This window comes from Anastrepha obliqua, chromosome 4 (genome assembly GCF_027943255.1).
Source record: "Anastrepha obliqua isolate idAnaObli1 chromosome 4, idAnaObli1_1.0, whole genome shotgun sequence".
Classification (NCBI taxonomy): domain Eukaryota; kingdom Metazoa; phylum Arthropoda; class Insecta; order Diptera; family Tephritidae; genus Anastrepha; species Anastrepha obliqua.
This window is the reverse complement of record NC_072895.1, coordinates 89,139,205-89,165,056: the sequence shown is the minus strand read 5'-3', so window position 1 is coordinate 89,165,056 and position 25,852 is coordinate 89,139,205. Positions and strand designations below refer to the sequence as shown.

Sequence of the window (25,852 nt, the reverse complement as noted above, 5' to 3'; positions counted from 1 at the left end):
CTGTATGTATTGCAAATTTGTCACACAATTTATGACAAGACTAAGTACATATATAAAAATAGTTTAAACAAATTTCGTTATGTGACCTTTTTGATATTTTTACAGAATCTTAATAAGTTAATGAACAAGAAACAAAAACAATGTAGCCAAGTCTTGATAAGTTTTGTTTTCTAAGGTTTTTACATGTTGTTGTTGTTGTAGCAGCATAAATAATCCCCATACATATACTGGGAATGCTGCTGAAGTGACAGTCCTTGGCCGGATATAAATCCTGGTCGTTCCGGTTACGTAGAACCGACTGCCGTGTCCTTCTTTTATGTATGGACACTTTTTCATGCAAGCGTTTTTTATTGTATTGATGATATTTTAGGTAATAAAGATATGTAGTTGCAATGAGGCGATGCCACATGCCACACCACCAATACCGAGCGGTTGGAATTGGAAAAATTTTGGCATAAATCGGACAAATGTAATTCAACGAGTTTCGAATCAACGGAAATACTGAGTAAGCGTAATTTCACGATATTCGACCCTTAAGATCAGCAGATTTAACGCCATTGAACTTTATTCTGTGAGTTCATCTCAAATATGAAGCTTTTTGAGTAAATCAGCACCAATTGAAGCTTTGAAAGTTAGCTTTCTGCTTGAAATTTCTAAGAAAAGGAGCCAATTATGCCTCATTTAATCGAAAATTTTAGAGAAAAGATCAACATCTGTAAATTGGAGACCGCCATACCCCAGATTAATAAACAGATAATGGATTTCCATTTAGAATATGTGCTTAATTGGAATATAAAGGAGCAAATCGAACTCGAAGGGCCCTTTACTATCTTCTTTTATCATAAAATAGAATTTGTAATAATAAATTTTTATATCATCTCAATTTTTCACGAAACATAAATAAGAGGATATAAATAAGGTCATTTGAATTAGTTAATGTAGAGTTTTTATTTTTTTTTTTATTTCTCAATAGGCAATTCAAGAAAAACCTATACATTTGAATTGAAACATAAAGGAAGCCTTTGAACATTGACCACTGCCGTTAAAACCACACCCAGTGGTAATGTGACTTAAAGGAAGGGTTGGCCACTCACTCAGCTGCCTATCCTTAAATGTTACTTTTTTTTTCTTTTTTGGTTTTGTATCAGTCATATGCGGGTATGTATGTGTGTACCATACATATAAGGGGTTATTTGAGGGAAGAGATAAATTGATTTATTATGATAATTTTGAAATTATTTGTTGTTTTTTTCTTTTTCTGTGTTGTCTCTTGCAGCGGTGGTGCTTGAAAATCGTAAATTTAATAGTTTTTTTTGTAAATAATATCGGCCGGGCTTAATAATAAATCATTTGCTTTTAAAAATATTGCTTCTATTTGAAATTTAAATACCACTAAAATACACATGTGGACATCGGGTACGCGGGCCCTTGCTTTGTGGCAGTAATAATATGAGTATTTTATAGCAGTGCGATGCATGCAACCTTGACAGGTTTGTGGCGTGTATTGATAATTGATAACCTTCTTGCACGTAGAGAGTTATTTCTGTGTGCTCGTAAAAGTAAATTTTCACTTCACATTCCTTGTACTCGAAATTTGTATGAGAAAGGCATGAGTAACTTAACACACGAATTTTGAGGGCCAAAAACTAATTTTCTGAGTTTAACCTAGAAAAACAGGGAAACTGCTTTTATGCTTATTAAACCAACTATTAAACAGAATTGTCTTCCATGGAAATGCAGCTCTATTCTATGAAAAATGATATTGTAAAAGAGTTTCTTTTACTCGAATAGTTCGGGCAGAACCGAAATTTAAATGTCTAGTGCATGGTGAAAGGAAGAAAATTATAAAAATACCAGTTCTCAAAAATTTAGCAGATCTCAACGTAGATCTCTCGTATATAGATATAATTGACACGCACATCCTTTTTTGGGTGTTTGGCTGAGCTCCGCCTCCTATTTCGCCTTGATGTTGTTTACAAATGGAGGGACATACAGTTTCAAGCCGATTCCGAACGCCAGATATTTTTTTATGATGAGCTTTTTCATGAGAGAAATACACTCGGAGGCTTGCCGTTACCTGCCGAGGGGTCTGCCTGATCTCTCACCGAGATTCGAACCTACGTTCTCTATGAATTCCGAATGGTAGTCACGCACCAACCCATTCGGCTGCGGCGGCCGCTCTCTCATATATTGATTTTTATTTCTCCTAAATAGTCTGTAGAAAATTTTTGGTTCGAATACTAAGCACAGGGGAACCCACTTACTGGTCAACTTGTGTTAATAAAGTATCAGACTTGCGGGACTTTTTCATAAGAAAATCAAGAAATTTAAAAATGCTGACCATTAAATTCTGCCTTGAACTTTCGTCTGCCCATTCACCTGACAATTCAAGAATGCCTACAACTAACACCTAGCAGGGCATCCTATAACCTATAAGGCTTTTATGGAAATAATGCAACAAATCGTGGGCAGAAAAATCCCATTAAAAACTATCAACGATATTGAAACTGCAATAGCCTTTTTTAATGGCACGTCTATTATGTCACTAGGCCGGCCTACACCAGCTCTACAACTTCAAACTATAATAAAGGGTTCTCCAATAAGAGGTGTTATTTTGATATTCAAAGAAAAATGCTATTTTTTAATATAAATAATCGGTTGTTTATTTCATTATAAAGAGGAAGGTATGCCGTTAATGGTGGAATATAACATCAGGCAAATGATCACCACGACCACGCATATAGGACAATATCCTTTTCATGAAATTTTCCATAACCGAATTGCAAGTGGCTGCCTATGTACTCGCCAGCCTCACGAATTCCATCTTTGAGGTCTTGGATCGACCCTGAGCTGTTGGCGTAGACCTTCTCTTTCACGTGGCCCCAAAGAAAAAAGTCATAAGGTGTTAAGTCACAAAGTCTCGGTGGGCAATTGTGATTACCTCTTCGAGAGATAACACGGTCCGGAAACTACCACTACCCGTAAAAGACCAATGGGTTCGTTGCTTGTGTGGCACATAGCGCCGTCTTGTTAAAAATAATCGTTGTCCGGATCAATACCATCCAACTCCGGCCATAAAAAAAGTTTATCATCTCTCGATAGCAAAATCCATTCACCAATAACACCTGTTATTGGAAAACCCTATATAAAATATAACTTTCCTGACGCAATAAAAAAAAACTAAAACAAAAGAGAAAACTGAGAAAAAAATGGCAGATTACAAGATTTTCAGATGCCAAAAAAAACTTAACAAATTAACTAAAGAAATTATAGAACTATTGAAACATGAAAAAGACAAAAAACTAAAGAATTAGCTTAAAAATATTGATGCAACAAAATCTACAAACTATTCATTGTGGAAGGCGACAAAAAAGATGGTCGGCGCTACAATACACCTCCCACCAATAAGAACCACAAACGGACAATGGACCCGAGCATCTTCGGAAAAAGCAACTTGTTTAGCTCAACATTTAAAAAATATATGTATTTCAAATGAAAATAACACCGAATTCGATTTGACTCATACAAAGAGCAATAAAGACGAGCAAATCTTCAACGTTCCCACTCCTCACTAACAGAGATAAAGGAATTAATTTCGACATTAAAAACAACAAATCCTTTGGATATGAGCTCATCTCGGGAAAAATTTTAAAGCATATACCCGACAGAGCAATAATTTATCTCAGGAAGGTTTTCAACGCTGCTATAAAGTTCAAATACTTCCCAAATACATGGAAAAATTGACGAAATCATTGCGATCCCAAAGCCCAATAAAGACAGCACGTCGTACCGACCAATCTTGGCTGTCATATGACTACTTTCTAATGCTAAAAAGTTACATCCAAGATAGAAAATTGTATATTACATATAACGACGCATGTTTATACATTGAACCTATGAACGCTGGAATTCCCCAAGGCAGTGTATTAGGACCCATTCTGTATCTCTTTTACACTGCTGATTTACCGGAACCGTCTTCAGGAAATAGTATGACACTGTACTAATGGCATCTCATAGATACTCAAAAAACGACCTCAGCAAAACACTGGATTGGTTCAAAAAATGGAATATAGAAATTAATGGCGACAAAACAATTCAAGTCAATTACTCGAACAGAAAGGTAACCAGAGACTCATTAAAGATTGGAAACTCTGACGCGAATACTGATACGAAAGCTAAATACTTAGGCAATAGAATTGACTCTAAACTAAACTGGAAGCACCATATAATAAAAAAAAGAAATGAAATTAAAAATCGCTTTCGGCAGCTGTACTGGCTGCTAGGACACAGTCAAAGCTCTCGCTGCAAAACAAAACCTTAATCTACAAAACGACAATTGTATCAATTTGGAAGTATGGTATAGAAGTTGGGTTCACAGCTTCTAAATCCAATTTGACAATACTGCAACGTACCCAGGTGAAGATACTTAGAACAGTAAAAAATACACCATGGCATTACAGGGTTTTCCAATAACAGGTGTTATTTTGAATAGCTCACTACTTCGGTAGATGTCACTTTTCAAGCTGTCATTTTTTGATATTTGACGAGTAGAAACTTCGCCATTAATAAAAATGGAACGATACACGCTTAAACGCATTGAAATTATTAAAATCCACTATAAAAATGGTGAAGATTTGGCAGAGATGGTTCGTAAAACTCGAACATTTTTGGGTAATCGTGAAGCAATACAGAAATTGGTGAAAAAATTCGAACTGTTGGGACAAGTTAGTGATGTGAAGAATAAAACCCATAAATACCCCAATAAAGCCAAAAATATTGCTGTTGTAGTCGAAAGTGTTGAAGAAAACCCAGGTTTGTCCATTCCTCGTCGTTCTTTGGAATTAGGCATTCCACAAATGTCATTACACCTTATTTTGCATAAAGATTTGGGTCTTAAGGCTTATAAAGTCCAGTTAACACAAGTTTGATGTGGTTTATGGTCCGGCGGAGTCATTGGACCCTACTTTTTCGAAAATGAAGCTGGTGCAACAGTTACGGTGAATGGATTGCCCTATCAAGAAATGATTAACGATTTTTTATGGCTGGAATTGGATGGTATTGATCTGGACAAAGTTTATTTTCAACAACACGGGGCTACGTGTAACACAAGCAACGAAACCATTGATCCTTTACGGGAATACCACCTCTTATTGGAAAACCCTTTACCAAAAGCTGACATTCGCCGCGACTTAAACATCGACACAGTTGACGAAGCAATACAAACTGCGAGCAGAAGGCACATAAGCAGACTTCTAACGCACATAAATCCGACGCTGAGGAAGCTTCCCGCTGAAGAAAAATTCAATAAGAAGAGACTTAGACGAAAAACACCAACAAACCTCTTGTAATATAATAATAAGAAATATGCTTATGTACTTATGTAAACTATCACAGTAAATATTTTAAAAATAAATTATATATTCCTAAATGATCCTGAAGAACAATGGCCTTACAGTATCATTTAACTATCCAAATACCTTTAAAACAAATTACTTTTTGTTAATATGTAAAGCGTTTTTCAGTAAGAGCGCTTCAACTTTTTTTTTGAATAAAACACAAACGGTTTGATTTTTTTAACTAATTTTTTTTTTTATTATCGTGTTTGAACATATACATTTAAGTATGAAATTCGATTTCTTTTGCATGACCACCGCGTGCACGTTTTACGAAGTCCAATCGTTGAACCCAATTTTCGACCACTCTTTTGCATAAATCGGCCGAAATTCCAGCAATTTCGCGTTCAATATTGGCTCTGAGCTCACAAATCGTCGCCGGCTTGTTACTGTAGACCAATGACTTCACATAACCCCAAAGAAAATAATCTAGAGGCGTCAAATCACACGAGGGCGGCGGCCATTCGACCGGTCCATTTCTGGAAATAATGCGCTCATCGAACTTACTCTTCAACAAATCAATTGTAGGGTATGCTGTGTGGCTTGTGGCCCCGTCCTGTTGAAACCACATGTCGTCTAAGTCCATACCATTCAATTGCGGCCAAAAATAATCGTTTATCATGTCGCGGTATCGATTTCCATTCACAGTAACGTGGCGATCGTTCTCGTCAACGAAAAAATATGGGCCAATTACGCCGCCGGCATGTAAACCGCACCAAACAGTCATTCTCTGTGGGTACATTGGTTTTTCGGCAATCTCTCTTGGATTATCTTTCGCCCAAATGCGGAAATTCTGCTCATTGACGAATCCACTGAGGTGAAAATGTGCGTCCTCACTGAAGATGAAGTGCGCGATATGCATTTTGATTTGAACGCTCATTTTCATAATAAGCCTGAATAACTTTAATGCGCTGCTCAAGTGTGTAGCGTTCCATGATGAAACGTATGCTAAAGAGGTTTACAAATGACAAGCGAAAAATAAAAAATATTGCGTCGTTCGCCCTCCCTATCCGAAAAAAGTTGAAGCGCACCTATTGAAAAACGCCTTATAAACAGGTGTAATATTTTTTGGAAGCAATAAAAAAATACTATTTATTTATTTATTTATAATACAGAAATTAAGCGATAAGTCGCCTAACTACAACATAGGAGCTCGAGTAACTAAGACTTTCGGCTAAAATATAATTGATAAATAAATAAATTTTATCAGTTTCAAGCCGAACCCAAAATTTTCAATTTTTTTTTTAATTTCTCAAAAAATATGTACATATATTTATTTGTGCTACAATACTATGGATAATATTTTCTTTTTTTTAGACACCACTCGATGGTGGAGCAAATAGCTATTTTTGAATAGAAAATATTGACTTGATGTGAGGAATTTTACAAAAACTACTCAATTTTTTAACAAGAATATTAAAGAAATTTTCGGCCAAAGTTCGGGCGGTTATTTATGTATATAGATCATATACATAAGGTGATAGTGGTTATGGTCATGATTCAGAGAAAGTAAAAATTAGCTAGTTTGGTAAAGTAGCTTTTGAGAAAATGGAAGTGCACCCGTCTATTTTCAAGAGTTTTTAAAGAAATAACGGCAAATTAAAATTTACATAGCCTATGGCCTACTTCGACATGATTGAATGGACTTATGATGAATAATAGCGCTGCTATGTGGCAAATACTGCAAAGTATAATTTTTTTATTTCTTTATAATATATACTTTTACATGTTTTACTTTTACGTAATTGTAGAACTTTTTTTCATTAATTTTTTTTTTTTTATTGCAAACAACTTTTTTCTTTTTATTCTCCACCTTTCTTTCTTTACCTTATCATAACCTTACATTTTTTAGTTTTGTTTACAAATCTTTGCTATTTTGACACTCTGCAAAGTTCTCTCCCCTACAAATACGGCAGTGTTAGTTAAGAAGGTATTTTTTCCACTTTTATATGCACAATCTTGCACCTATCATTAATAAGTACACATTTAGCATAGCGTGGCATGTCATGAGAGCTGTCGCATAATAAATCTGTGTAATGAGCGTTGCGTGCAACTGTCTAGCCGAAGAATAACGAAACATTACATAGAAATATGTTGATTTGAGATTTTTGTGCCATATATGGCATAATCAATCAATGCTACCGCAGATGTGTTTCTTTGGTTGTATTATATTTACTTTTGTTGATTATCCACTAAACTCCTGCAAAGCTCATTCGTTTTTCAGTGTTGTTAGCTTTGATTCGGTTTAGAAGCCGATCAGCATTCACTCTACAACAAATATGTATAAACAAGAGTTGAGGAGCAATGAAGTTCACTCTTCTCTTCTAAAGCAAGAACGGTTGATCGTTTGACTAATTTAATTGCCTCTCGAATACAGAGCGAAGTAACAGTTGAAGAACGAGAAGATGTCATAGGCAATATAAATCATTTGATTGAACCTTTGCTTGCATGCTGCCTTTTTTTGTTGCTTTTCAAATAATATAAAAAAGTTAATAAAACGGCGGTACAATGGAAGAAGACGTTAGATCATTTTATTGATAAATATTTTAATTTTAAGAATACGATTTTTCAAAAACGCTCTATTCGTACTCAATGCTTTTGCTGTTCTCAACTTTAATTCGGTTTAGAAGCCGATCAGCATTCATTCTACAATAAATACAAACAAGAGTTGAGGGGCAATGAAGTTCACTCTTCTCTTGCTAAATCAAGAACGGTTGGTCGTTTCACTTTTTTAATTACCTCTCGAGTACAGAGCGAGGTAACAGTTACAGCGTAAGAAGATGTCATTAGCAATACGATCCATTCGATTGAACATTTGCTTGTATTCTGCCTTTTTTGTTGCTTTTCAAATACGAGTAATAGATAATAAAACGGCGCTACAATGGAAGATAACGTAAGATCATTTTATTGATAAAAATTGTAACTTTAAGACTAAGATTTGTCCAAAACTCCAAAAACGCTCTGTATTCGTGTTCAGCGCTTGGCATCATAAAAATCTCTGGTGAATAATTTGAATTAAAACTTCAAAAGTATGGGCGGTTGCAGGAGTTTATTACAGAAGTAATACAACTTTTTATATTTTATTAGTACGGGTTTTTTATCCACTTATGTAGGTATGTACATATGTGGCTATGTGGACAATAATCGGCCTAATGTTTCTCTGCGCGCTGCTTCCTCATAATATGTACCGTTATGTTTGGTGAAGTAAAAAATACTCAGCGAAGTGTTTTGTGGGAAGCTATTTACTTATGTATATATCTCGCAATGTAAACATGGCCTACCACGAATTTAGGGTGGTCTTACATTTAAAAGAAATTTCTTTGAAAGTTGTGTACCAGCCATCATACACAAAATAGAGCTAAACACGATAAAACTCTGCACATTCTTCGGTATCACCCCGCCCCAAATGATAAATCGGATCAGGCGGCCAAAAACTGTGTGCTATTTATGAGCCCAATATAGTCTCGAATAACAAAAAATTCTAATTCCCTCATACTGCTGATATGGATGTCAAAGAAGAGACACGCTCTTATAGACCAATTATCAAAAATGTCAATAAAATAATAAAAATCGTGGAGTCGGACCAGCATATTAGCACTTATTTCATTACTTAACTGTAGATTTATCAGAGAACCCTTTGGAATCATTAGCATACGGCTGGTCACATAAGAAGTTCGATGTATGGAACCACACGAAATTACGCAAAAACTCTTTGAAAACGAACTGGCACCTACGATTATTTGCTAAAGCTTAACGAAGTGGACCAATCTTTGGAGCTGATGATGAATAATGGGTCACCTACGCGAACAAAAAAGGAAAAACGATCTATAGTACAAAGCGGCAATCCAGTATTAACGTCTAAGAAGGTTTTGCTGAGTATTTGGTGAGATTGGAGAGAATCATCCACTGTGAGCTTTGCGTATGAGACCTCTACTATCAACAACCATTTTAAGCAAACAAATTAAAGCAGAGAATAGACTAAAAAGTGGACAGAATTGGCAAATAAAAAGGATGTTGTTTTCCAGGAAGGCAACATCGGGCCGCAAACAACTTTCCCAATGAGCCAAATGCTCCTTTAGATAGAGAGAGAAGTTTCGCCACCACCCTCTTATTCTGCTAGCTGCATTAGACGTGTGCCGCTTTCTCTTCCACAGCTTCAGCGGACTCAAATCTTTTTACGTTTAATGCGAATTTCCTTTTCAGAAACAAATATAGGTCGCACGAAGTTATATATGATGAATAAGGCTGTGCTTGTTTATGGTGCGGAGAATTCATGATTCATCTTTGCATATTTTCAATCCTTTTTTTTCTTATTCTTTCTCGCAGTTTAGTAAAAAGCGTCGCAGCAACTGCAAAAAATCAACTCTAATGCGAAATATGTCACTGAATTTACTGATTTATTTTATCTACTGCGTTCGATAGAGAAGGATCTGCGCTAAGCAGCGATTGGTCGCTTTGACGCTTGCGTAATTCACATCTCGTATGGCCTCGGGAGACGGTCCAGCATGCTTGACTGAGCTTTGTGTGTGTTAGTGCAGTCGGGTGTCGTCGTGTCACACATACTTGTTGTCGGCTTTTGAATGATGAAAATCAAAAATTTTAGATATTAGCGTCAATCAGCCGACACGCACACATATAAAGTTCTTGTCAAACAATGCTTGACCGTCACCAGAGGCCAGTAGATAGAAAAATGATGATGCTTTAACAGTTCTTTTTTCGATGCTTTAACAGTTTTTCCGCCAATTTGGCAATTTACTTAAAAATAAAAGATTTTCTGATACTCGTAATGGAGATGCCCTAATACATAAACACACATATATGTACCTACATACTTATATATACATATATACATTTGCCAATATTCATACAATTTCTGTTAATTGCTCTCGTTTATTAGCTATTTTCCAGAATAATTTGCTTTCGATAGTTGCGATCAATAAAAATCAATCAATTGATAAACAAATATAAAAATACAAAATCATCCGTTCAAGCGAATGCCTATGAAATTGAACTTTTAGTGTATGTACATACTTACGAATTTATGTACATATGTATGTATGTTCGTGCATATTCTTAGAATATCTGCGATATCTTGTCAAAGGGTACAACCGCCATTGACGATGCATTTCGCTTAATTGTGTGTGGACAAACGTAACACTAATCAACAGATCTTTTAAAAAATTATGACATTAAAAACTGTTAAAGATGTAACTGTAAACCTGTAAACTGTAACAGATAAATTAAATAGGATGAGCTCATAAACCATTTTGTTTTGATAAATGGACGAACTTTTAGTACTACATATGTATGTCTATGGCCCCTATTATGAGTTGCATTCGATCTTCGATATTCGTTGGTTGTCGAAGATCGAAAATCGAATGTCAATTTGGTATTATGAGCTGCGCAGCCCTGTCGAAATTTTCGTTGAATACCGAATTTAGAGTCGAATGCAATTTTGCTTTCGATTGTGTAGCGTATTGTGGGTAAACTTGTTAAAATGTAAGTTGTTTGCGATTACTTATGGTTTTATAGTAACCAAATAATAAATATATACTAATTTTGTTAATTTTATGCAGGTCGAAAGTCGTGAATACCAAACAACAATTAGAAAAGAGAATCCACAATTCGCAAAATGTATTTGCACCAAAATTCAAGCAGCAAAAAAATGGGAGGAATTTACAACGGAGCTGAATTGCTTGGGACCACCAGTGAGAACGGCAGCAAAATGGATTAAGCTTAATAATGGTTTTTTTTTGTGATGTTTATAGAAATACATTTTTATTTTCCCTTGGCAGGTATGGGCTGAAATACGTAGAGGAACTGAAATACATATTTTTTTCGAATGACGAATAATTGAATACAGAAAATTTATAACAACAATAAAACAGAAACTGTGGCGTAAGGGTTTCTATTTAATCCTTTTCAGATTTTTCTATAATATTCTCAAAATTTCATTTCTTATGTTTTCTACTTCTCCGTTATTTGGCTCCACTTCAATATCTTCAGCATCATCCTACACAGTGGGTTGAGCAAGTTCTAGCATACCTTCATTACCAATACTCAATTGGTACGATCCCTGAGCACAAAATCGCAGAACTGTGGCTAGCTTTAACATATTTGGAATGGATTTGGCTCGGGTGCACTGCTGCAACTGGTTTTCTGTACTGGACAGTAGGTTCACAAACGCCTCTTTAGATAATCTAAAGTTCTTTAAAAATCTGTAAGCAAATTTCTGTAATATTAAGTACGTCAACACATTTTGAAAACTAAACTACTCAGTGGAAGCCATTTCACTAAACTTACACAGTGGAAGCCATTTCTAGGGGGTTGGATGCGCCCCTCAACTGTTTACTACTTCTAGCTAGTTCCACTAATCTTTCATCGTCCGATGAATCGTGGAACCACAACTCCGCTGCACTCATTTTCACAAAAAATACTTTTTTTAACTTTTAAAAATGTTGTTAGCAAAGAATTTCAACACAATCGGTTGTTCTTTTATTTTGATTTGCTGTATCAGCTGAGAAAAAATTATCTATTGTAAATGCGTCGAGCGATCGAAATTCACAATAGTCCTATTCTTCAACGAATGAGCACCATAATACCAAATGAAAATTCGTTCGATCAGCACTTTCGACTACAGTCGAAGATCGAATGTTGCTCATAATAAGGGCCTATGTAAATATGTAGTTACAATAACACCTCTCCTAACGGGCATCTCCCTGGATCGGACACTTTTGCCTATACCAAGTTTTAAGTATAAATTGCGGAACAAATTACTCACTCTCTCTCTCTTAACCGGACACTCTCTTGGCCGGGCACGGACAGTTATTTTTCATAAAATTGGCACAGACACCTCACTTGAACGGACGCGAACTAGAGGGCATTAAGATTTCTTTTAATAACAAATCAAACAAAAACCTGTGTTGCAAATCTAGCAAACATAAAATAATGTCATCACTGAGTCTCTGCATGAAATTAAAAAAATAATAAGTCCGATTTTCCATATTAGGTTCAAAATTGGGAAAAGCTGCGCTCATCGTCAAAAATAAAGAGATTATTCGGTCAAAATGGATGTGAGGGGACAATGACTTTACTGCTTTCGAATTGTTAAAAAAAAAATTGTAAAACCATCTGCCAATTAGTTTGCTTTAAAAAAAAACAAAAAAACTTACTGCAATCGACAATTTCCAAGTTTTTGATGTAATGAATCTAATTATCTAGTTTTATGTATTGGTGCGCAACTAAGTTCTCGCTGTTTTTCTGATGAAAATGCAGCTTTATTCAGGAAAAATGGTTACAAGTGAACGATTGAACATATTGCCCATTGTTGGCTACTACTTTTCCCCATCTTTCTGGTAGATCTCTTATACCGTCCCGGTAAAACTGTTCATCTTTTGAGGCTATCCACGGATCAAGCCATTTTTTGATGTCTTCATATGAATGTAACTGCTGGTCAGCTACACCATGTGCCATCGATAGGAACAGGTGATAATCGGACGACGCAATATCTGTAGAATGTGGCGGGTGGGGTAGGATTTCCCATTTCAGTGTTTCAAGGTAGGTTTTAACGGGTTTGGCAACGTGAGGCCGAGCGTTGTCATGCTGTAGAATCACTTTTTCATGTCTCTCCGCGTATTTCGGCCGCTTCTCGCGCAGTACTCGGCTCAATCGCATCAATTGAAGTCGATACCGATCCCCAGTGATGGTTTCGCTTGGTTTTAACAGTTCATAATAAATAACACCAACTTGTTTCCACCAAATACATAGCATAACCCTAGCAGCGTGAATATTTGGCCGAGGCGACGACGTAGAAGCATGGCCGGGCAGTCCCCATGAATTTCAAAAAGAATTCTTTGGATTGCTGTAATGAATCCATTTTTTATCACCCATCACAATGCGTCATACGATGAAGAAAACCCTTCCTTTGTTGCCGCTGGAGCAGTTGTTTACAGGCGAAAAAAACCGTTCCACATCCCTTGGTTTTAATTCATAAGGAACCCAAGTCCCCTGTTTGTGAATCATTCTCAGAGCATGCAATCGCTTGGAAATGGATTGGCGGGAACTCCTAATACTGAAGCCAGCTCTTTTTGCGTTTGACACGGATCCTCATTGAGCAATGAGCAAATTAAGCGTCTTCGAAGGGTCGAATGGTCGTCAAAATCACCGTCTTTGAAACGACGGAACCAATCTCGGCACGTTGTTTCACTTAAAGCAGCGTCTCCATAAACGTTTTTCGAATGAAAGAGGAAAATCAAAACTTCCCGCAAATTACGATTATTCGGCACAAAATCAGACATTTTCACGAAGCCAAAAGTACCAAAACAAAATCACTAATATGTCGAAGCAGTTTGTTTACCAAATGTCTAAGCTTGGTTCAGGACGTTTAGGTTATGTTAGAACTGACTAGCAACACTGCTGGCGGCATCTATTGACAAACAGCGGGAACTTAGTTGCGCACCTATAGTTTATTGACCGAAATGTAATATTTATTTTAGATTTTCGTTACTACTTTATTTGCACCTATGCGCTTTTGCAAAAATACGTACACATTTTTGTTTGAATGATGTAATGCCGATATATTTTATTTTAGTTTTTGTCATTTTTTATTTATTTATTTATTAATAATGAAATACAATTATAAATAACTATATTACAAAAAGAGGCACTAGCTACTAAGACTATCGGCCTGTATTTTTTATCTTAACTTATTCTGTCTAATTTTAATTCAATTTAACTTAATATATTATATTTTCATTTAGTTTTATTTTATTTTATTTTATTTCATTTTATTTTGAATTTTTTGTTTTTTTTTTTTTTGTTTAATATTAACTTAGTTATTTTGTTATTTTACTACATTTTAGTTTTATTTAATTTAGTTTTAATTTATTTTATTTCATTTGATTTTATTTTATTTTGTTTTACTCTGCTTTACCATATTTTTATTACATTGTATTTCATTTTATTTTTTATTTTTTTAACTGTACTGCATTTAATTTTATTTCATTTCCTTTTACTTGAATCAATTTTATTTTATTTGATTTTAATTTTATTTAATTTACTTTAATTAATTTCATTTTATTTTGATTTTTTTGTTTTTTTTTTATTTAGTTTTATTTTATTTTATTTCATTTTATTTTGAATTTTTTGTTTTTTTTTTTGTTTAATATTAACTTAGTTATTTTATTATTTTACTACATTTTAGTTTTATTTAATTTAGTTTTAATTTATTTTATTTCATTTGGTTTTATTTTATTTCGTTTTGCTCTGCTTTACCATATTTTTATTACATTGTATTTCATATAATTTTTTTTTTAATTTTATTGAATTTAATTTTATTTCATTTACTTTTACTTGAATCAATTTTATTTTATTTGATTTTAATTTTATTTAATTTACTTTAACTGATTTCATTTTATTTTACTTTGATTTGTTTCACTTAATTTTAATTAACCTTGTTTTATTTTATTACATTTGAATTTTATGCAATTTAGTTTTAATTTATTTTGTTTCATTTTGCTTTACACTGCTTTAACTTATTTTTAGTATATTTCATTTTATATTTTTTTAATTCTATTGAATTTTATTTTATTTCATTTCATTTTACTTTAATCAATTTTATTTAATTTAATTTTACTTTAACTTTTTTTGTTACGTTTTAATTAAATTAAATTCAGTTTTGATTTACTTTGATTCATTTCATTTTATTTTGCTTTACTTTGTTTTACCTTATTTTTATTATATTTCATTTGATATTTTTTTTAATATACCTATTTGATTCAAATAAAAAATAGTATTCAATTAATTAAAAATTTCCGAAATAAGCGACCCTCCCTTTGAGTGGACCTCTCTCTTGGGCGGACAGTCTCCGTCAGTCTACTTTTGTCCACGCTTGTCAACTTTGACAATCGGTGACTGTCCGCCCAACGGAGAGGTTTCACTGTGTATCACATCTTAAAAGACAATTAGTTTTTACGAGAAGTTTGCGTGTTGAAAGTAACGGCTACAGAAATTTTTTTCTTATTATTTTGCTGCTTCATGTCTTCAGTGGTATTATAAACCATGACTTTTCGTGTCCTCTGCGATATGCCATACAAATCTATTAGTTTCAGATATAGTTATGTTTCAGGTTTTCTGCAATTTCTACTTTTAAATCATATACAAGTAGATTGAAATGGTAATATAGCTCAAATCTAGCGTCCGCAGCGACTCCCTAGAGTACTCGTATTGTAAGGGGTTTCAAGTCGAGTTCTATGCAAATCACCTGTTGATGTTGTTGTTGTTGCAGCCAAAACATTCCCCATACATGCACAGCAAATGCTGCTGGAGTGACAGTCCTTGGGCGGATATAAATCCGTGTCGTTCCGGGCGAACGACAGTCAGCTACGCTGGTGGACCTAAAACTTTCGCCTAAAAACTCGCTTTCAATATGAATAAATAAATCATGATCGAGAATATTGAATATCCTCACATTTTTTCTTCAACGGCATAACTTAAATTTGTGCTGGATTCAAGGATATAGCAATATCTCATCAAACAAGAGATCTGCTGAATCGAGTCTAAATAATCAGATTCCTTGGAGTGTCTGATATTTTTAAGCGGAATACTCTAAGCTATACGCGTGCGCATGTCCAGCACAGCGCTTGTCAAGCTTTGCCTTTCTAAAAGAGTATTTCTTCGTGAGCCTGCAGGGCATAGATATGGTTTTGTTTGAAGTGTGAACTAAATTTTCCTATGAGCAGGAATAGTATAGAGAAAAGTAAGAGTAGATTGGAGAAAGTTCCACCTTGACCCCTTTCTGTATTCGCATATTAATTTAGCTTAAAAGAAGTACATACGTAATACTTTACACCGAACCAAATATAAGAAATATCTACATATGCACATAATTTTTGTTGTATAGTGTAATCAACCAGTTGCTAATTGTCAGTTCAAACCTAAATACATGTTTGTATGCATGTATGTAAGCATGTCCATATGTAAGTAAAAACAAAAAATCATCAAATATTTGGCCGCAAGTACCGAGGTTTTTGTTTCTTTGTGTTTGCAACACAATTTTAAATTTATGCCGCATTGCGTTTTCAATGAATGAGCTATAAAAAAATATCAGAATGTCAACAAGGCCAATTGTTGGATTAACAAAAAGAAAGAGAAGATATTAAGAGAAAATTGCACGTTTCTTCAAGTGCAATAAATTCGGCAATCAGTAAACACATTATGAACGGAGCAGTGACAGTATTACGGGCGCAAAAACGTTAAACGTTGATCTTGAATTGAGTTGAATTAATTTAAATTAAGGATTAATTTAGCAAGTTCCGTTGTGACAAAACTTGCGACATTATGCAGGTTAAGAATTAACTATTGTATGCAAATTGTCGATCGTAGGAGGAGTGAGTTTTAAACAGTGCCGTTTAAGCATGTATAGGTGCTGCTAAGCATGTAAGTTATAGCACCCAGCAATGAAATTATATTTTCGTGCTTGAATGCGGAATAAATTTTTTTTGCTTGTATTTTAATTGTTTTTGCGTAGTTTAGTTTTGTTTTATTTATTACTTACAAAATATTTATTTTTTGTTTGCTTCTATTTAAGTTTATTTTATTTTGTTTCTTTAAATTATTTGTATGTTATCTACAACTTACTGACGTGAATCAAAAACTTAAGGGCACCAATAACAGTTAAAGCGGCGGCACATCCTATGTGTGAATGTAACTGCTATGGTTAATGGTTAATGGTAGTAAAGGGTTAAGGTATGGCCCTTTAGCACTGCGACCATTTTGATCTATTGTACACCATATGCTGTCTATTGACTGTTAAGTATGCTTATGAATTGTACCAGCTCCTTCTGAGGGAGTGATTGAAGGTCTTCATCTGTAAGCATGAACTTGTTTAAAAACCTTTTCCTTCTATGCGTCAACCCCGGACATTCGATGATGAGATGTTCTATAGACTCCTCATCTTCGCAGCAAAATCTGCAGGTGCTGGTTGGTGTTAGTTATGCCTAATTTATGTAAGTGTTTGTTGCAGGTGAAGTGACCCATGAGGGCGCCTGTGAGAGTGCGAATGCTCTTTTTGTTTAACGTGAGGGCCATGTTAGCTCTTTTAGCGTTGAAACTTAGGAACTTTTTGGAGTGTCTAAGACCCTCTACGTTGTTCCAATGCTGATTTAATAGAGTTTTGGCCCAGTATTTTACTTTTTGTTTTAAGCTGTTTTTGTTGAATCCGAACATGGGACTAGGTCCGATGAAGTTTACATCTGCCCCTTTTTTGGCTTGAAAGTCTGCCTTTTCGTTGCCGTCATATCCCTCATGTCCTGGTACCCAAATTAATGAGACATTGTTTTTGGATGCCAGGTTATTGAGTGCCTTGTGGCATTCTAAGAGAGTTTTTGAGTTGTAGGTATAGCTATCTAAAGCTTTTAGAATTGATTGGCTGTCCGAGAGTATTTTAATCTTTACTTTCTTGTGGTTTTTACGTTGCATGTTGTTTGCTGCTTCCATTATTGCGTATAAGTCCGCTTGGAAGATGGTGGTGTCCCTGGTGAGAGTGAATGATTTGTGGATTCTGGGCCCCACTACTCCTGCTCCTACACCATAAGGTGTTTTTGATCCAGCAGTGTACCATTTTTGTGAATCATCATTCATCCATTTTGGGTTTGTTTTCCACTCGATCCTCTCAAAGTTACAAAAATATAACTGCTAACTCAGGTTTTAATTATTTTTAGTCTATTATTTCGTTAAAAATTTTTTTTTTTTTGTGTACGCGGACTTATAATACTTTGTTTAATAAATTTTTAAACTTTAATGCAACATGAACTTTTTCCAAATGACTTAATTATATGAGCACAAATTCGTTGTTCAAATACATTGAGGCCTATGCTCCGATGGGAGAAACAGGGTGATGATGATGAAATACATTGTTTTGCTCTTAAAAATTTATTGAGCAACTTAAATTTAAAAGAATGCACAGCAATAAATTCTATACCAAACTTATTACTTTAAATTTTCAACTTTTTTCAAAATTTCTTTAAGTGTAATTAAAAAATACATTTACTAGATTTGCTACTACTAATAGAGTTATGTACTATGTTGAATTTCGAAAGTATGTATGTACATATGTATGTAGGGCTGGGATATGAAGTAAATAAGTTTAGAATCTTTGAGAAAGTTTATTATCGTATTTTGTATAGATAATTGAGATTGGGGTCAAAAAGTAAGATGACACACTATTTAAGAATTTCGATGAATTTCGAATTCTGATCAAGTTATAGCACCCGAAATATTTATTTATATAGAATATTTATTGCGTGGTTAAATTTGGTGTAGTTTATATTTTTATTTTTGGTCTTATTTTTTAATTTGTTATACCCATTTTTGATTGTGTCCTAGTTAATTTTTTTATTATAAATTTTTAACTTCAAATTAAAGTTGCTTAATTTCAAATTAAATTTTTTTAAAAGCAAAATAAATTTTTTTTATTTCAAATTAAATGTTTTTAAATTCAAATTAAAGATTTTTAAATTCAAATTAAAGTTTATGGAACATTTGCTATATAATAAATAATGAATACTAACAAGAATAAAAATCAAAAAAAGTTAAATAAAGCAATTTGGAAAATCATTTAATGCAACGATTGTTCTGCTACAGCCAGCGGTAGTTTCCTAGACATATGTATCAACGGAATAATTGTTGCAATCAGCAGAAGTAACAGTGGCCATTGATTCTTCAATAATCTGTACCAAATTTTGATTATTTTGTGGATGGGCCAGCAAATTTCGTGCAGACAATTTTATTTTTGAAAATGCCTTTTCTATAAGATTTAACATGGGGGAATATGGTGATAGAAAATTTAACGTATGATTAACCTCACTAATCTTTTCGCGTACTTCCCGAGATTTATGGATTCTGGCATTGTCCAGAACCAACCATGCTTCTACGGTGTTACTTTCAGCAAGTTTAAATTAAATAATCCATCAAGAAATGTAATAAAAACATTTGAGTTAGAAAAAAAGTTTTATTTTGTGATTACTGCGATTGCTAAACTTTAAACAAGTGTTTAACCTTATTATCAGCAAAATAAACATATTTGGAAAATAATATTTAATTATTATATCATATTTCATAAACCTTAATTTGAAACTAAAAATCTTTAATTTGAATTTAAAAAATTTAATTTGAAATTAAAAATCTTTAATTTGAATTTAAAAAATTAAATTTGAAATAAGAAAACTTTAACTTGAATTAAAAAAAAAAAATTTGAAATTAAAAAACTTCGATGTGAAGTTAAAAACCTATATATTTTAATTTAGTTTCTTTTTTAATTTTTTTTTTTTGCTTAATTTTTAATCTTTAATTTTAATTTAAAAAATTTAATTTGAAATTAAAAATCTTTAATTTGAATTTAAAAAATTAAATTTGAAATAAGAAAACTTTAACTTGAATTTAAAAAAAAAAAAAATTGAAATTAAAAAACTTCGATGTGAAGTTAAAAACCTATATATTTTAATTTAGTTTTTTTTTTAATTTTTTTTTTTTTTTTGCTTAATTTTATTTAATTTCACTTTCAATTTAAGTGTTATTTTATTTTCATTTTTAATTATATTTATTTTCATTTTATTTCATTTCATTTTAATTTAATTATTTTAATTTTACATTATTTTATTTTAATGTACTGTTTAATTTTATTTGAATTTATCATATTTTATCTTATTTTATTTTTAATTATATTTTAATTCAATTTTAATTTATTCTATTTTATTTAACTTTACTCTGTGTGGTTTTATTTTAATTTAAATTATTAATATTATTTTATATTTTTTTTAAATTCAGTTTAAACTTATTTTCTGTTATTTTATTTTATCTTACTTTATTCTGTCTAATTTTATTTTAATTTAACTTATTTAATTTAATTTAGTTTTAATTTATTTTATTGCCATTGAATTAAATTTAATATCATTTCATTCTACTCTGTTTTATTTTATTTTAATTTAACTCTTATTTTATTTTTATTACATTCTAATTTTATTTAATTTAGATTTAATCTGTTTTCTTTTTCATGCCATTTTATTTTACTTTACTATGTTTTAACTTATTTTATTTCATTTTCTATTATTATTTATTCAATATTTATTTTAAATTCTATTTAATTCAATTTTAATCAATTTAACTTATTTTATTTAATTTAGTTTTACTTTATTTTATTCCTATTGCATTTAACTTTATTACATCTCACTTTATTCTGTTTTATTTTAATTTAGTTTATTTTATTGTAATTTTATTTCATTCCATTTTATTCTGTTTTATTTTATTTTAATTCATCTCATTTTATTTTATTTTATTTTTATTGCATTGTAATTTTATTAATTACTTTTAATTTATTTTCATTTTTATGCCATTTTATATTACTTTACTGTGTGTTGTTTCATTTCAGTTTAATTTATTTTATTTTCTTTTCTTTTATATTTTGTTCAATATTTATTTTAAATTTTATTTAATTCAATTTTAATTTATTTTATTTTACTTTACTCTGTTTTATTATATTTTATATAATTTTTTAGTATATTGCATCTTATATTTTTTAATTCTATTGAATCAAATTTTCATTTTTTCATTTCATTTCATTTCATTTTGCTCTGTTTTGTTTTATCTTAATTTAACTTATTTAATTTCATATATTTTTTTAATTTTATTTCATTTCACTTCCCGCTGTTTTATTTTATTTTAATTTGTCTTATTTAATTTTTTATTTTATTGTAGTTCTATTTTAATTTAATATATTCTGTTTTTTTTTATTTTATTTTGACTTACCTTGCCTTATTTTTATTATATTTTAATTTTATTTGATTTGGTTTTATTTCATTATATTTTACTTTACTGTGTTTTATTTGATTTCATTTAAACTTATTTTATTTTGCTTTATTTTCTATTATATTTTATTCAATATTTTTTTATTCTTTTAATTCAAATTTAATTTATTTTATTTTAATAACACGTATTTTATTTTATTTTTATTAAATTGTATTTATTTATTTATTATATTTTATTTTATATATTCTATTTCACTTCATTTTATTTGGCTTTACTGTTCTATACTATTTTAATTTAACTTATTTTATTTTTTATGTTATTGTATTTTAATTTTATTTTATTTGACTCTGTTTTATTTTAATTTCATTTAACTTATTTTATTATATTTTTTTTTTCAACTTGACTCCGTTTTATTCAATTTTAATTTAGGGTATTTCATTAAATTTTTTATTTTATAGTAATTTTATTTTACTTTACTTTATTTTATTTTATTGTATTTTTATATTGTGTTTCATTTAACTTTGTTTTATTTAATTTCTTCCACTTGATTTTATTTCACTACATTTATTTTATTTTATTTTATTTCATTTTAATTTACTTTACTGTGTTTTCACCACATTTTAATAACACATTCCGTTGCATACCAATTTTTCACACAATTCCATTAATTTCATATTCCAATAAGAATGTTTGCCTAGTTGATGGGTTCTCATTATTTCTCCAATTTGTATTGGCTTGCAGTCTAATTTGAGTAAGCGCATACCCATACACACATATCCATTCATATTCGAATTCTAAATATTATATTAGCCCACCCGCTTCGAATTCCCATAATGCTTGTTCATTTACCGCACAAAAGCCGCCAATTTTCAATTGCTAATTTCACCCTATATACACGCACTCCTCCACACTCCTCGTGCACACATACCCTCAGCAGAACCTTTGTTTTTATTTTTGTTTTTGTTTACCTTGCGTTGACTTTTCCTCACAAATTTGTTGCGCCTTCAAACGCTGATCAATCACATAGAGCATTTCACAGCCCAAGTTGACCATTAGAAAGACATTGGCGCGCGGATTACATTGGCGGCTCAAGGACGCCATGGTGGTGTTGTTGACGTGTGTAAATAAACCACCCGCCACACGCGGGGTAGCCAGTAAACAATAGTTAGTTGCGAGCGAGTCAACAGTGCTTGTATTTTAAAAACCAAATAATCAAAATATCTTAACGATAGATTTTCGATATGATAACAAACGCTTTCGCTTTCTTTTCGTTAATTTATTGTATTTTCTTGGCACACAATTTAGCCGGAGCGCAACGTCTAACAAACTAGCGATCCAAATGAAGACTGACTCAATCAGAACGAAGGCGTACACAGGAGTCAATATGTTACACAAGCGCCCCCACACCGTCACCAACCACACACATACACACATACATAAACACTAACTACATACATGTACGCTGTGCGACTGACTGAAGTGCGCCTGATGTTGTCACTGTTTTCATTGTTGGTTGGCGCGCGCGTACCGCTCGTTGCCCCCAGAAAACGCTGCAAGCGTTGAACAAGCATTGGAGCCAGCGATGTTAACGCCAGCGCGTTCGTGTTGGTTCGCATCGTCATCGCATTGGAGCTTGCAGGACAATTAGTAGCAGCATTATCGCTAGCAAGCAAACAAGTGAACAAGTCGTCGTCAGTCAGGCAATCGGGCAGTCAGTCACTCAGGTAGTAAGACAATCGAGCAGGCTACCTGCCGTCACTTTGGTATGTGGAGAAATATGAATTTCTTATAAGTATGTATGTATGTATATAGTATTTACTTACGATACTATAGATTAACAGTTTTTTATTTTTATTTTAACCGAATTGTAGAGTTGGCGGACTGCACGACACGCAAGACCTGCATTTTAGGCTAACACTCAGACTTACCCACGTACTCCATTCCGAATCTTCAATTCGAGCGATATAAGGTATGTAACTATTTCGTTTTTTTTTTTTGTTTTTTTTTTTTTGTTTTTTTTTGTGTTTTGTTATTTGGTTGGCGTGTAAATAAAAGAGTAAGCGCCAAGATGTATACTAAAAAATACATGTGTGTTTGTGTAAATGTACTCACTTTATGCCTTAATTCAGATATACATACATACATAAGTATATGCATATGTAAATGAAATAATTGTTGTGGAGAGAGGGTTTCCTAATAATGGTAATGCCAGTTTATTACTTGTATATATTTTATATAATATATATGTGCACATGTATGTATGCATGTAGTTAGATATGTAAGCCTCTAGAGAAAGCTGACAACTACTAGAGAGAATACCTTACTTGTACTTGCCAAAGGCATAGTAGTGAAAGTTATTGATCCACCGCCGGTATTTATGCCATCGACAATTTTTGGAAAAGGATTTATGTGTGTTGCACTTTTAATATTTATGTGTGCCACTGTGTCGCTAAATCGCAATTAAAGTATATTAAATATGAGTACATATTAAATGTACTAAATAAGCAAATATTATTTGTGAAGCAGCAAATTTAAGTCCAGCAAGGGAATAATACAAGTGAAATAATTACACCACTGAAGCAATAAGTTGCCGGCTGTAAAGTTTCAGCATTAAATCATCCCAAGGTGGCTTTTAAACGTATATACAGTCTGTGTCAGAAAAAAGGAACCGCGATTATTCATGAAGTATAAAAGGTATATAAATATTTAAAATTTTTGACGTGATAACGTCTTATAATTCGATTTAGCCGGCTGCACGCCCGAAAAAATGTGTCTTTATCTTGCTCAACCGTCGTTATCTTGCTCATGCGTCGTTACCTTGCTTGAACTGCAAGCGAGTGCGCGGAACGAACGACAAAGCGGCACAATCGGCCCCCTCGTTAGGCAAAGTTAGACATCTGGCTCTGTCCTACTTGAGTGAGCATATATATGTATGTATATGTATGTATATGCGCATTTGTATATAAATTCACATACTTGTATTTGCATATGCCTTCTTCCTGTGTGCATGGTAATGAACCATTTCTCTGTTGAGAATAGGACGATGATAGAAAAAGTAGGAAATGAAAGGGAGTGTTTCGAGTGTAAAGTGTCTTGAAAAAGTCAAATCGATGATGGTGCCTCTTCGGGTTGTTGACTTATTAACGTCTGATGCACAATCGAAATTGAACATATCTTTCATGAATTTGATAAATGTTTCGTAATTTTTCACGTTTGTGTAAATGTAACTTGATCTATTCCATTGCCATTCCATTTACCTCCTTCTCTATATCCATACAAAATATCTATCAAACAAATAAAATTAAAATTTTGTTTTGAAAATTGCAACCTTTACATCAGTATTTTCTTACGACGTTGTTACGTTAAACTATCGTCAGTAAACCGACTTTACAGACAACCTCTTTTTTGCATGAAAATATGTACAAAACTACGAGTCGCAATTACTCAAAAAGCCGTGTAGTCGTCATCGTTGTCGAGTATAGCCTGGCATCTTCTTCATGCTTTGAATCAGCTTTTCTGCGTAGCTCGTCGACAAACAGGACTAGATTTTGCGAACTTGACGCACGAGTTGCTTTAAATCATGGACTGGCCTTCCGGCATTTCCGGTTTTCATTTTTCAATGGGGTTGGCGTCTGGGGACTGGGAATGCCAGCCCATTGCTGTGACGTCATTTTCTTGTTTTGTTCTTTCTCAATGTGTTTTTCTGAAAGTTGTGGTTTTAATGATATGGCGCGGTAGGATATGTTCGCCTCCTTCAGTCGCCGTTCGATGGTGTTGATACTCACATCTATTCTCTTTTTAGCAAGAATTGTGCGTGCTTAGCGTAATCACAAAGAAGGGTCCCGCTTAAAAAGTTGGACGATCACTTCATCCTGCTTTTTTGTCGTTACTCGCTTCAAGCCGCTCTCGGAAAGTCATCAACATTTTTGTACACTTTATACCGCTGATTCCACATCACAACAAACTTTTTGTGATTTTTTAATATCTTTTGTACCCGTGGCGTAAAATAATTTCCGATAAAAATACCGCCTCAAAACGCTTCGCGTACTTCTCACTAATTTTTGTTTGGGTGCGTTTACGGGAAAGTTTCGAACGACACTAACCTGAGTTAGTACTGGCGTCGATACTAACCTTCTGACACAGACTGTAACTGTAAAATCTTATCTTAACCATCATTTGAAATTGAAAATATTTTCACACGAAAATAGGTGCGAAATCGAGATTGAAATACCCAGCGTACGTTTAAGAAGACTCACACCCGAAATTGGAGAATAATTTCAACTAAATACCTAACATTGGTGCCCCACCTAATCAAAAGAGATGTAAGCATCTCATAAACCTCCCTAAGGACAAACTAAGAATGCTCACTGGCATTCTCATAGGTCACTGCAGGCTATGCAGCCAGGCTATTATTTCTCCGATCAGTCCCAGACAAACATCAACAAATATCCTACTCAAATGTGATGTCATAGCGAGAAGAAGAAATCGACATCTCACCCTGGTACGGCCAGAAGAAAGGCAACATATCCTCAAACCGAGCCAGCTTTATCTTAGGTTCATTGACTCAACTGTGTTTGGATGAGGTCCTGGATGAGTAGAGGGCACAAAAGATCTTAAGGTCGAAGTGTAAACTTCGTTTTTATTTATTCAATATAGGA

The 25,852-nt window shown here is 32.9% G+C and overlaps 1 protein-coding gene across 1 annotated transcript in view; it reads right to left on the bottom strand.

The window, feature by feature from the left end:
* LOC129243950 (uncharacterized) overlaps positions 1 to 22,519 on the bottom strand; it is a 49,912-nt gene extending 27,393 nt beyond the window's left edge. Inside the window, exon 1 of the mRNA XM_054881441.1 lies at positions 22,163 to 22,519. Within this exon, the coding sequence (XP_054737416.1) occupies positions 22,163 to 22,295 (133 nt within the window). The 5' untranslated portion in view covers positions 22,296 to 22,519. The remainder of the gene's footprint in view (positions 1 to 22,162) is intronic.
* Positions 22,520 to 25,852: the final 3,333 nt, after the last annotated feature.